A 13,762-nucleotide genomic window follows, 5' to 3' on the forward strand; every position below is an offset into this window, starting at 1 on the left:
TCCCTCTTAGGACTGCTTTTGCTACAGCCCAAAGATTTTGGACCATTGTATTTTCATTTTTATTTGGTTCCAGGTAATTTTTTAATTTCTTCTTTGATTTCTTGATTGACCCATTCATTGTTTAGTAACATGTTATCTAACTTCCATTTATTTGTGCTCTTTCCAGATTTTTTTCTTATGGTTGTTTTCTAGTTCCATAGCATTGTGGTCAGAAAAGATGCATGGTATGACTTCGATCTTTTTTAATTTGTTGAGATTTGTTTTATCACCTGATACGTGATCTGTTTTAGAAGATGTTCATGTGCACTCGAAAAGAATCTATATTCTGCAATTTTAGGGTGAACTTTTCTGAATATATGTTAAATTCATCTAATCCAGTGGGTCATTCAGAACACTCTTTCCTTGTTGATTTTTTTGGTTGGATGATTTGTCATGTATCAGTGTAAGTGTTAAAGCCCTCTACTATTTTTGTATTACAATTGATTAATTCCTTTATGCTTGCTATTAACTGTTATTGCTATGTATGAGGGTGCTCCCATGTTGGGTGTATAAATAATACACAACTTTCATATCTTGTTGGATTTTCCCTTTTATTATTATATAGTGTCATTATTGTCTGTTGTTACAGTCTTTATTTTAAAAGTCTCTTTTGTCTGATACAAGTATTGCTACCCCGGCTTTCTTTTGACATCCATCTGTATGATAATGTTTCTCCATCCCTGTACTTCCAATCTGCAGGTGTCTTTACGTCTGAAATTAGTCTCTTTCATAGGTGGCATATAGATGGATCTTGTTTCTTTATTTACTCTGTTACCTTGTGTCTTTTGATTGGAGTATTTATTTATATTCAAAGTAGTTACTGATATTTATTGTTGCCATTTTACTTGGTTTTTGGTTGTTGTTGTAATTTTTCTGTGATCCTTCTCTTGCTCTCTTTCATGGTTTACTGGCCTTTTTTTAGTGATATACTTGGATTTTGGATATTACTGGTTTTAGATTTGTGGTTGCTCTTAGGTTTGTATGTAACATCTTCTGCAGGGTATATGATATTCTTTATTAAATTCTATGATCTTAAGAGGTTTTAATGGTATAAGCCAACAAACTTTGTGAAAGTTGTTTGTTTTAATGGCAAAAGTTTAACACCCAAAGCAAACAGTGAAGCTGGGTTATATTGAATAATGGGATTTGAAATGATGTCTTGGTTGAGGATAAAGTATAGGTGTTTATTTATATTGTTTATTTATACTGGCAGTTATCATAACATGCTATTCTCTTGTTTGAAAGCTTAATTTTAAAAATATATTTTTTAAAAGTTAAGAAATGAAAAATTTCACCTTATGTTTTGATGAAACAAATTCACAACTGATACTAGTTAAGTACATACATTTACAGTAAAATTTTAGAATCCCTGAATATTCTCTAGCTTTTATGTCATATTTTGTTTTTAGACATGGAAATCTTGGGATGCCTGGGTGGCTCAGTTGGTTAAGCGTCTGACTTTGGCTCAGCTCATTATTCCAGAGTCCTGGAATGGAGTCCCACTTTGGGCTTCCTGCTCATTGGGGAGTCTGCTTCTCCCTCTGCCCCTCCCACTGCTCTTGCTCACTATCTCAAATAAATAAAATCTTTAAAAAAGACATGGAGGGGCACCTGGGTGGCTCAGTGGGTTAAGCTTCTGTCTTCAGCCCAGGTCATGATCTCAGGGATCTCAGGGTCCTGGGATCAAGCCCCACATCGGGCTCTCTGCTCAGTGGGGAGCCTCCTTTCTTTTCTCTCTCTGCTAACTGCTCTGCCTGCTTGTGATCTCTCTCCCTCTGTCAAATAAATAAATAAAATCTTAAAAAAAAAAAGACATGGAAATCTCATAAGTTTATATACATAATCTTTTTATAGTATATGAACATGATGTATCCTCTTTCCTTTCTTCACTTAAAAGATATTTATTGAATGCCTACTCTGTGCTAGGCACATGTACTAATAGGTTATGATGGTGAGCATTCTTCAAATCTGTGATACGTACTATGTTGAAAGAAATGAGTGCTTTAAGAACAGAAAGTAAGGGGCACCTGGGTGGCTCAGTTGGTTAAGCAACTGCCTTCGGCTTGGGTCATGATCCTGGAGTCCCAGGATTGAGTCCCACATCAGGCTCCCTGCTCATCAGGGACTCGACTTCTCCTTCTGCTCCTCGCCCCTTTCATGTGCTCTCGCTCTCTCGCTCGCTCTCTCTCTCAAATAAATAAAAAATAACAAAAAAATTTTTTAAAAGAACAGAAAGTAAGAGAATCCATCATCTATCAAGTGACTTTTTTTTGAGAAAATAATGTGTCTGACTCAGACCAAGGATGAGTAGTAATTAACCAAAGAGGGCAGGACTCTTCTTTACAAAGACCCTGAATGTGAAGGGAGCAAAGCATTTGCAGAGACCAGAAGTCTAGTAACTGGAGAAGAGATCAAAGAGAGAAGAGAGTAATGGTAGAAGGAGAGTGCAGACTCTAATTTTTAGAGCGCAGGGAACCTTGTAGGACGCTTTAGTAAAGATTATAGTTTTTACCCTACGAGCAATGGGAAATCATTAAAGTGTCTTATTTGAGCAGTTGGTAAGATCAGATTTGTATTTTTTTTTTCATTAGAGGTGGGGGAAGGGCAGGGGCCGAGCAAGAATCTGAAACAGTCTCTACACCTAGCACAGAGCACAAGGCAGGGCTTGATCCTGTATGACCCTGAGATCATGAACGATTAACCAACCGATCCACCCTGAAGCCCCTCAGATTTATATAAAAGATCCCTCAGATAGCAGCAGACAGAGCAGTATGAAACAGGACAAGAGTAAAATAGAGAAAACAATTTTGGTGGCTTTGCATTAGTCCAGGAAAGAGTTCAGAACTTGAGTGAGAGTAGATGAAGAAGTAGTAAAGGGAAATCAACAGATTCAAGATATATTTAGTGGGTAGAATTCTCTGAAGTTGATAGATTACCAGGGGATTGGAAGAACATTGTCATGGTGACATCCAGGTGTCTGCCTCTCACAGTGGGAAAGCAGTGATAGATTTGGTAAGGTAGAAACACCAGAAAGAGATCCCATTCCCGCAGGTGGATCAGAAGTTCACTTTGGGAGCTCTTGAAGAATGTGAGAGAAAAGAAGCGGCAGCGAGAGGAGGATAATCTAGGACAGACAGACAGGAGATTTTGAAAAACTTGTGGAAAACTTGGGCATGTTTAAAATACTAAGGGATCACCTAGACAGGGAAGTTTTCAAAATTATTGAAAGAGAGAGGAGATAATTAAAGAAGCAGAAGTCCTTAATAAAGGCCAGAAAGAGCCTACTAAGTGGAATTACTGATCTTAAATAAGAGATGGAGTGCCTCTAGTGTTTGCACCGGAGAAAGGAAGAAGAGGGCTCTGTGGGTTTAGCAGCTGGGCTAGCCTTATGAAGACACCAGAAGTCAATATCTGAGGAGAGTGGGAAATTTGAAATAAGTACAGTGATTAGTGAATTGAGAAACATAGGATTTCCTAGCTGCTTTGAGGGAAATTTTTGTGTTTAATGAATGTCATTTAATGTTATCTTAAAATCAGATTTGGAGGAAAACAGCAAGAATGTGAGCTCCACTCATAGAATTCATGTATACTTTTAAGTAATGGCATCATTGGCCAAGACCTAGGCTACCCTGGATACTAAAGCAGAGACCCTCACATATGGAGGTGCTATACCTCTTTATGTAGTATATGATTTCATTTAACTTTTAACTTTCAGGGTTATTTATGTTGAATAGGCCTAGTTTGTTTCTAATCAATGTTTTTCCCCCCCTTTTTTAGGCAGGCAGAAGTCCTGAAGGCTGACATGACAGGTATTGGCTCACTCATTTGTTTTTCACACTTATTTTATACCATTAAATTGAGGGAAAGGTGTCATCTTCCCTGTATTACTTGTTGCACTGTCCTAGTTGCCAGAGGAATGATAACTTACTGTTTGCTTTTAATAATTACTGTTTTTGAACTTTGAATTCTTACTTAGATCATCAAGAATTTTGAATAATCTGTGCCATACTGAATTAAATATTAACTAACTTAATGCATATAATCATTTAATTTTTATGAACTGCTTATCATCAATTTAAGACATTAAAAAAAAGAATGCATATATCATATTAAAAACATCTTAGGGTATTGGGTTCATGTCTTCCTGTTTATATTCCCCAATCTTGAATAGTAATTAGACCTTGAGAAAAAATATTTGTAGGAAAACTACTAAAAGTTCTTGAAATTGAGTGAGCTGCTTTGCCACCTTTCTTTTTTCCCTTGTCTTTTTTGTTTTGAATAAATAACCAAGGTGATTTTGAAAGAATAGCTGGAAGTCACTAGAAGGAGCAGATGATTTTAACTTTCCAAAATTGGGAAATATATGACAATGACTATGTAGTGATCATTGTGCTCTCTGTAGCAGCATATGGTGTCCTAAAATGTAAACATGTGCAAATGGATCTCATTCTTATTTTTGAGAACTTTAGTTCTAAAGTGAAATCCACAAAGAAGAGTTAAACTTTTACAACAGTATTCTGGCCAAAATTTACAATCAAGAAGGGATAGGCTCTAGATGTCTTTTTCTCAACATTGCAGTCTAATGTTAATGTTAATGTTGATCCTATTGTTTTAAGAATTCGTGGTTAATATCATTATCTTCTTGTTCAAGGAAAAGAGGGAAGAAAGCTAAAAGCACTTTTAACAGGTTTACTTAATGTAGTACCTCAGTTCCTCCCATTATTTTTTTTTTTTAAAGATTTTATTTATTTATTTGACAGAGGGAAATCACAAGTAGGCAGAGAGGCAGGCAGAGAGAGAGAGGAAGGGAAGCAGGCCCCCTGCTGAGCAGAGAGCCCGATGTGGGACTCGATCCCAGGACCCTGGAATCATGACCTGAGCTGAAGGCAGCGGCTTAACCCACTGAGCCACCCAGGCGTCCCAGTTCCTCCCATTATTAACATGACTGCCATCGTCTTCCGTACTATGGGTATTAGTGTCAGCTCTAAGCTACTGTATTATGCTTTTGTATTGTCCTGTTAGGCACAATATGCATTATGTGACAAAAATTAGACTTGGAGCAATTTTCAGCTAGCTATACCTTTTACTTTTTCTTAAGTATTGAATACCCTCAGTAAGTAGGCTTAGAGTTTGGCTTTTATAAGGAACATTTGACTGCCCAAGAACATTAACTTGGATATTAAGTAATTTAAATGATAGTCTGTCTGATAGATCAGAGTTAATGATCCCTTATTATCCTTCCCCTGCCATAGTTGAATTGAAACAAGATTGAATAAATCCATAAATATGTTTATTTAGTCATTAAAAAACTAATAAGGGACCAAGAAGCTGATACTACACCCAGCTTTTTTGTAGCCAGCAAACTCTTTTGAGGATTAATTAAAAAACCGGTTTTATTTGTAGGCTTAAAGAAGAGTAAAAACTGTGTCATTGTGCTATTGCAAAATATTAAATGTAACCAGAAGCCTAATTGAAATATCTGTTACTAGGTTCTTCTATTGATGCAGCTAACTATCAGTTACTGCACTCCTAAGCCTAGTAACCGGAAAAGCTGAAGTGTCTTGCAGGACTCTGGCAGACAGTATGGCCCAAGCTGGGTATTTCATTTAGTCCTAGCCTGACTTCCTTTCCTCTTGCACCCACTCTCATTTGGCCTCTTGAGCAGTTCAGGCAGTGTCTGCTATGAATTCTTATTTACATGAAAGGGCAAGTATGAATTGCTCACAGAATTTCTTGGCAAGCAATTTACCAATCATTAAAATAACCCTCACTGTTTTGGCTTTATTGGGTTGATACATAGAGAATAGGAATGACAGCAGAGTGTGTAAACAGCTGCTGGATTATGAGCAGAGATGAAGATTCTGTAAGGACAGTTGTGAGAATGATTCAAAATAGAAAAGCTGCTTTGGAGAAAGAAATACAGTTCTGAGAGTAAACAGACCATCTTAGCGGCCCATCATTTTAAATGGGGTGACTTCTGAGGCATATGACTTCCTCTGATATGAATACATAGAAGTCTAAACTAAAGCAAAGAGTACACCATTCATTTTTTTTGCCTTACTCATGTCATGATGTTATTTCAAAGCCAAAAGGCAAATTCAGAAACATTTCGAACCAGATTTAGTCATTAGCCAAAAGGTGAAAGTTATTTGAAAATATAGTAGTATAAAACTTCCGCAACAGTCTGTGGTATCTACCTAAAGCAGATGTTTGCTTTGGGAAATGGAGGGGAAAGGAGTCATTGGTGTGGTATAATGTTAACTATCTCTTTTTTTTTTCTGTCTCTGTTGTTTTGTCTGTTTTGTTACTCAGATTCTAAGCTGGGTCCGGCTGAGGTCTGGACATCCAGACAGGCTCTGCAGGACCTGTACCAGAAAATGCTAGTTACTGATTTGGAATACGCGTTAGACAAGAAAGTAGAACAGGATCTGTAAGTATCATCATTTGGGATGTCCCTGTAAGATCAAGAGTATTACCAAGACTTTAGGATAGAAAGGAACGATTTGGTTATTTTTTCTTAACCTATCAGAGTAAGCGCTTTCAGTGAAAGAAGAAATTCTAATACCTGTAATACTTGTGGGTTTTTGAACCAAATATTTAACCGTTCGTATTACTTCATATAGTCTTGGGTGACAGGAGAAGTGCTTGGATTTGAATGTTTTTAATGTCTGTAGGGCATATCATAAAAACAAATCTCTATATATGTATTTCAGATACTAAGAGACAGTGTTTGGATTCTCTGTGTGTGTTCAGTCCTGCATTTAAGCCATTTAAGCCAGTCCTGCATTTTAAGTCATGGCTTGAAAAATTCAGTAGTGAGCTTTAGATAAATCTCTGGTAAATGTGATTCTATAAATTTCTCCCGAAGAAAAATGTGTTTGCATTGTAAGGGAAGTTCTTCTTTTTATAAAATAAGTAGGTGTTTCCTTTTTTATTTTTTCTTCCCCTAATAAGACTAAAGAAAGATTTTGTATATTTAGGCTATTCCACTTGTTCTTTCTATGAGAGGTGAAATGGCGATGACCAGATTCCCAAGTGAGTAAATAAATGCCTGTTGTGGAAGGCCTTGCCTTATAAATTGGAGCAGGGATATTAGGCTGATGGAAAATTAAAAATCAGTTTAGAATATTTCTATTCAGAAATGGCTATTACCCTAAGTTGTGGTGAAAGTTAGTTTTTCCTATCGTTTATACTTTTCTTAGATATTTTATATTTTTAGGAGTTCTAGTAATAAGAGAGCTTAATCACAGCCACTCAAAATCCATTTCCATGATATTAGAGTCAAGGATAAAATATCATCAGAAATGCTAAGGGAGTGATTGTCCTCATAAACCATTAAAAATACCCAGTGCTCTTGAGTCTCAAAGTTGAGGTTAATAGACCAGGTAGGTTGTAGACCTTTTATCTGTGTTTGCTTCCTTTAATCAAAGCAATTCTAGCTCCATCCTAGTTCCTTTTTTCCCTCCTATGGTTTCCAAGTTAAGGAATGACTGTATTTCCCCATAACTGAATATAAAATGATTCTCTATATAGCTTGATTAATGAAAGACATTTTATAATGGGATTTTGGCATGCCATATGTCAACATTGTGTTTTTTCCTATTTTAAATAGCCAGAATTGAAATGTCAAAAAATGAACTTATATTTCAAGCTCTCAAGAAAATATTAACCCCAAGAGAAATAAAAGTCTTAAATAGAATTAGAACAGAGTGCTGTGGGAAATAGATTTTATGGAAATAAGAGATAGGACTTAGTATTTTCTAGAAGAATTTTCAAAAAGAATTATTTCTTCACATAATGTATGGCAATTCATTAATAGCTTACTTTTACTTTGGTCTTGCCACTGTAGTTCTGATTTTGTACTAACTCTAGTAGCTCTAAAAGATTAATAACTGAAGCCACAGTGTGATTATTCGAACATGGGTAAGTGTTTACTAAGGTCAGTTGGATTCTGCTGCATCTGTAGTCTTGCTCAAAGAGGAGCATAAAGTTATTTAAGTAAGTGAATAACTTTAATGCAGGTTTACTGTCTAGTGTGTTATAACAAACAGTTCTTTCTTGTTCTCAGGGGGACCAGTGTCTGCCCAGTGAGTCACTGCTATACCAAATAGAATTACATTTTGTTTTCAGCTGGAATCATGCCTTTAAGAATCAGATCACAACACTACAAGGCCAGGCAAAGAATCGAGCAAACCCGAATCGGAGTGAAGTTCAGGCAAACCTTTCTCTGTTCCTAGAGGCAGCTAGTGGCTTCTATACTCAGGTGAGTTCTGCATTTATACCAATTCTTCTAGAAAAATTGTGAATGTGCTTCGTACATGTCTTGTTGTTCGTATAAACACTTTTTGTTAACACTATGTGGGCCATCCAGGAGTTGATCACCTGTAATCTGACATGAATAAACATATCCCAAATTGTTTACCATAAGACTTTTCAAACAATAAACTTTTGACCAAAAGTTGGTGTTTTGGCTTAAAGATTGGAGGTATAATTGTGTGCGTAGAAAATGGATAATGAGTAGGAACAAACCATGCCTTAGTGATAACAGTAGAAGTAATCAGTTATAAGTGGTATTAGAGCAAATGTGAATTTATGAGAATGGGTATAGTCATTATGAAAGTAACAGCTGTGTTGTACCAGGCAAGAAATCATCAAAATTTGTGATACCAAGTGAGTTTTCATAGTATTATGTGTTCAGTAGAATTTATCTGGGGCTTTAAATGCTATTAAACTACTTAAGAAATGGAGTAGATTTTGCTCCATTTTAATAATAAGCCATTATTTATCATCCTCAGAGACTTACCTTGTCCTTGGTTACATCCTGCTATAACTTCTAAGACAGGCAAGGTGAAAGAATAAATTAATCTTCGGGGCACCTCAATGGCTCAGTCAGTTAAGTGTCTGCCTTCAACTCAGGTCATGATCTCAGGGTCCCAGCATCGAGCCCGGCATAGGATTCCTGTTCAGAGGGGAGTCTACTTCTCACTGCCTCTCCCCTTCCCCATCATTCATTCTCTCTCAAATAAATAAATAAAATCTTTTTTAAAAAAAGAATAGATCTTCCTGAACGGTGATTTTTCTTTAAGCAGAATCTTGTAGAAACTTCATCTCATCCATTTGCAGTAGCATTCATATTTTATTTAATAAAATGTGTATAAACTCTCATCTTAGAATGATGAGCTGAGGTTTTAAAGATCTTGGACTCATCTTTGGCCATTCTCTCTATGTTGCTTCTTGACCATTGCTACCTGTATTTTGGCTTCATTTTGGTTGTATCATTTCTTTGAAAGAAGGAGAAGAAAAGACTTTGTGTTGGAAATTGTCCCATAGTTAGCCATCATCTTAGGGAGACTATTTGTTTTACTTAGACTAAAACATTCTTCACAGTTCATTATTGAAAGAACTCAAGTATGGTTCTTATTCTCGAAATTTATTTTCAAATTTATGCCAGCTTCTAACAGTAAAAGTCAATGTTTCTGGAGAGAGGGCTTGTAGTATGCTGCTAACTAGTCCTTAAAGTAGATGTTAAAGATAATTCATTCCACAAGTAGCTTTTATTTTATTTTTTTCAGTGGCTGATTTTGAGTTTTTGTTTTGTTTTATTTTGTTTTTATTTTTTATTTTTTTATTAACATATAATATATTATTAGCCCCTGGGGTACAGGTCTGTGAATCGCCAGGTTTACACACTTCACAGCACTCACTATAGCACATACCCTTCCCAATGTCCATAACCCCACCTCCCTCTCCCTAGACCCCTCCCCCTGGCAACCCGCAGGTTTGTTTTGTGAGATTAAGAGTCTCTTATGATTTGTCTACCTCCCGATCCCATCTTGTTTCATTTATTCTTTTCCTACTCCCAAACCCCCCATGTTGAATCTCCACTTCCTCATATCAGCGAGATCATATGATAATTGTCTTTCTCTGATTGACTTAACTTTGCTAAGCATAATACCCTCTAGTTCCATCCACGTCGTCGCAAATGGCAAGATTTCATTTCTTTTGATGGCTGCATAGTATTCTGTTGTATATATACCACATCTTCTTTATCCATTCATCTGTTGATGGACATCTAGGTTCTTTCCATAGTTTGGCTATTCCACAAGTAGCTTTTAAAAGCCTACTATTTGTAAAGCACAATACAGATACTGGGGATATGGAGGGGAAAGAGTCTTCCTTTAAGGGAACATAGAGTCTGAATCAAGAGGTGGATACATTAATAGATACTCTTTTTGCTTTCTGATTATAAAAATAATGCATACTTATTTCAAGAAATTTGGAAATTACACAAAAATAAAATTTTTAAAAATTAATTTTCCCATTCAGGATAGATTACTATTTTAGTATATATATCCTTCTGGTGTTTTAGTAATTTTGAACATACAAGACATATAAGACAAATAGCCTTATATCTATCTGCTTTATAAACAATGTAAATTTCCCCTTGTGTTGTTAAATAGTTTGATAAACATCTTTGAGTATAAAGCATTTTCTCTAATATTGGATTATTTCATGATAACCAATTCTTCACTGGATGGTGAATGAAATCACTGGATGAATGAAATTTTAAAACTGTTGATACATGTTGGTTTCCTGTATTTCTGTCAGCAGTGTATTCAAGTGTCTGTCTTGATGAGTGTTGCCAGCGTTGTGTTTTCAGTAAAAGTAAATGAATGATTAAATGAATAATGCATATTTAATAAATGGAAAATGACTTTTCATTTAAAATTTAACATCTGAATTGCTAGTGTTGAACTGGATTCATATTTTATTAGATATTTGTATTTTATATAAATCATCAATTTACTTTCCCTGTTCATTGTTTGGACCCTATTTTTTCCAGAGCTCTTTATACATGAGAGATATTAATTTTTTATTGGTTTTTGGCAAATATTTCCAGTTTCTCCTTTTGTTTTTCATTTTATTTAGAGCCTCCTAACGTTACCTGATTTTTTTTTTGTAACGTAGTCTTTTCTTTGTCCATAGATCAGTGAATATTTAATAAGGACAATGATATTTCTATGTAAAGGAACAAATAGATATTATAACTTAAATCATTAAATTTGAAAATAACACAGTGTCTTAAAATAGAGTAATGATTAAATTATGGCGTATCTGTAAAATGGGAATTTATGAAACTATTATAAGTGATATTTATGATTTTTTTTAATGATGGAAAAATTATGGCATTATTGAGTGGAAAATCATACAAAATTATGTATACAGTTTGACTCATATGTAAATTGAGGCGTCTCAGCTCAGAGTATTAACAAAAATGTTGTCTCTTTCTCCTTCTCTCCATCACTACTTTCAGCTGTGCTTTGTTGAGTTCCAGATTTCCGTCATAACTTCTTAGAAAGATTCTGTAATGTTCTGGTTGACTTTACGTTTTTGAAACATAGTCTGTTTTTTAAACTCCAGTCTCGTTTCTGATTTAGATCTATTTTCCTTTCCTTCCCTATGCAGTAGAAACTGGAATTGTGAATGAGCACAGCTGAAGTAGAGACTCTAAGCAGCTGGCCCTGGTGGAGGGAGAAGGAAAGCATTCCATGTTGCAATATGTTTTTACAATAGCCATTGTACAGATTGGTTTGTCATCTTGAAACATGATTCTTGACCTTTTTTAAGGTACTATATATGTAATACATTTCCAAAGCTTTAATTGCACATTGATGAAACATCTGCAAGGAAGGAAAGCAAGAATCATCGTTTTTATTGAGGGAGCATGATATTTGTAAAAAAAAAAAGAAAAGAAAAGAAAAGAAAAATTTGGGCAGGTGAATAATAAAATCGTGCTCAAATTATCTGATAACGAATATACATGAGTGATCTAATTTTGAAATTTATTTTTTCAATTATTATAGTCATTGATTTTCTCTACTTGCTTTCCTTAGGCAGTGGTTGAGGAAATACAATAATTGTAGAATGAACGTCAATAAACTTTTTCAGATATTAGCATTAATAGAACTTTTTACTTCCATTTTTATGTTGTCTTGGTTTGGTCATTGAAACAGTTAATGGTGTTGCTAACAGTAATGTTTTATACATTTTTCTTGATTACATGCAGTGCAGATTAAGCCACCAGATTGAAGGAATAGACCGAGTCCAGGTCATTGTACAACCTTACAGGACAAGATGAGTTTTGAATTTAGTCTTTAAGTATAGTTGCAAGCCATTGGAAAGGAGGCCAGGGAGTAACATGATAAAGTTTGCACTTTTAGAAGATTATCCTGGCTGTTGTATGGAGGATAAATGGAAAGAAATTGATGGATTTTTTGAAGAATAGCCAGTAGACTTGCTGATGGATCAGATTGGATATGTGGAATCAGGGTAGGGGAAGAATTATCTGGTGACTTGAGGTATCAGATTGAGCAGCTAGATTACTGCTTGTACCATTTACTGAGATGGGGAGTACTATAGAGAAAGCAGCTATGCTTGTGTTAAATGAGATAGCCTATTGTGCAGGTGTCAAATAGGAAATTAGATAAACTTGGAGCTCAGTAAAAAGGTCAAGGTTGGAGTAAATTTTATGATTACAATAAAAAACCCTGACTTAGCCTGACATTAGTATTTGGTATTTAAAAATCACAGGACTAACAAAGAGTGATTTGAAGGGGCACATGGCACCCAAATGTCTCTAGAAGGATTGTCCACAATAGCCACAATATGGAAAGAGCCCAGATGTCCATTGACAGATGAATGGGTAAAGAAGATGTGTGCACGCGCACGTGTGTGTGTATGTGTATAAATAAAATGGAATATTTCAGCCATCAAAAGAATGAAATCTTGACATTTGCAACGATGTAGATAGAACTAGAGGGTATTATGCTAAGTGAAATAAGTCAGAGACAGATACCATATAATTTCACTTATGTGGAATTTAAGAAACAAAGCAGATGAACATAAGGGAAGGGAAGGAAAAATAAAATAAGATGAAAATTGAGAAGAAGTCAAACCGTAATAGACGCTGAACTCTAGGAAACAAACAGGGTTGCTGGTGGGGTGAGGGATCGCGGGTGGGGTAATTGGGTGATGAGCATTAAGGAGGACATGTGATGTAATGAGCGCTGGGTATTACGTGCAGACTGATGAGTCACTAAATTCTACCTCCAAGACAAACTAAATAAATAAATTTTTAAAACCACAGGACTAGGTGAGAACAGGTTAGCACAAGTGGAGCCACCATTGCAGTAGTAGAAAATCAGATACAGGCGACTTAGAAGCCAAGAGAAAAGCATTTCAATAAGGAGTGAGAGTGATCAACTCTGTTGAGTGCTGCTGAGAAGTCAAGTAATGGGATTAAAAAGTGACCAATTAGATTTGACTACATGGAAGTCACTGGTGACATTAACAAATACTGTATTTCTTCATTTCTAAACTATTTTTTCATATTTTAGCATCTCTAAAACAGGGATAAGTTCAAAGAAGATTGTCAGTCACTGTTTAATGGGCAGTATTTTTTTTTTCTCAGTGTGATAAGTAATAGTTTATTTTATAATTTGTGGTATCTTGGATTTGATGCATTGTGACTTTGGCAAAGTGGTGGGGATAGAAATCTAACTGAAGGGAATTGAGAAGAGATTGATACCTGTCATCCTCAGCTACAATTTCTGTGAAGATGGTCATTTTGTAAGCCATTGAAAGCATGGTACTTCAAGCCAGAAGGAAATTCTCAAAGTAAAGATATAACATTCCGCTGTAGGTTTTTTGAAAACATCAAAGA

General features: G+C 35.5%; 1 protein-coding gene across 14 annotated transcripts in view; it reads left to right on the forward strand.

Moving 5' to 3' along the window:
* The window catches only part of SMG7 (SMG7 nonsense mediated mRNA decay factor), a 93,675-nt gene that overhangs the window by 49,224 nt on the left and 30,689 nt on the right, over positions 1-13,762 (forward strand). For 13 of the 14 annotated variants that reach the window (XM_013064207.2, XM_004767930.3, XM_004767929.3 and 10 more), the window contains 3 exons: positions 3,817-3,848; positions 6,352-6,469; positions 8,170-8,302. In XM_013064207.2, coding sequence (XP_012919661.1) covers positions 3,817-3,848; positions 6,352-6,469; positions 8,170-8,302 — 283 coding nt within the window. The remainder of the gene's footprint in view (positions 1-3,816; positions 3,849-6,351; positions 6,470-8,169; positions 8,303-13,762) is intronic. The other variant, XM_004767928.3, reaches the window with a different exon arrangement.

Source organism: Mustela putorius, unplaced genomic scaffold (genome assembly GCF_011764305.1).
Source record: "Mustela putorius furo isolate JIRA1106 unplaced genomic scaffold, ASM1176430v1.1 tig00537335_pilon_pilon_pilon, whole genome shotgun sequence".
Taxonomy (NCBI): domain Eukaryota; kingdom Metazoa; phylum Chordata; class Mammalia; order Carnivora; family Mustelidae; genus Mustela; species Mustela putorius.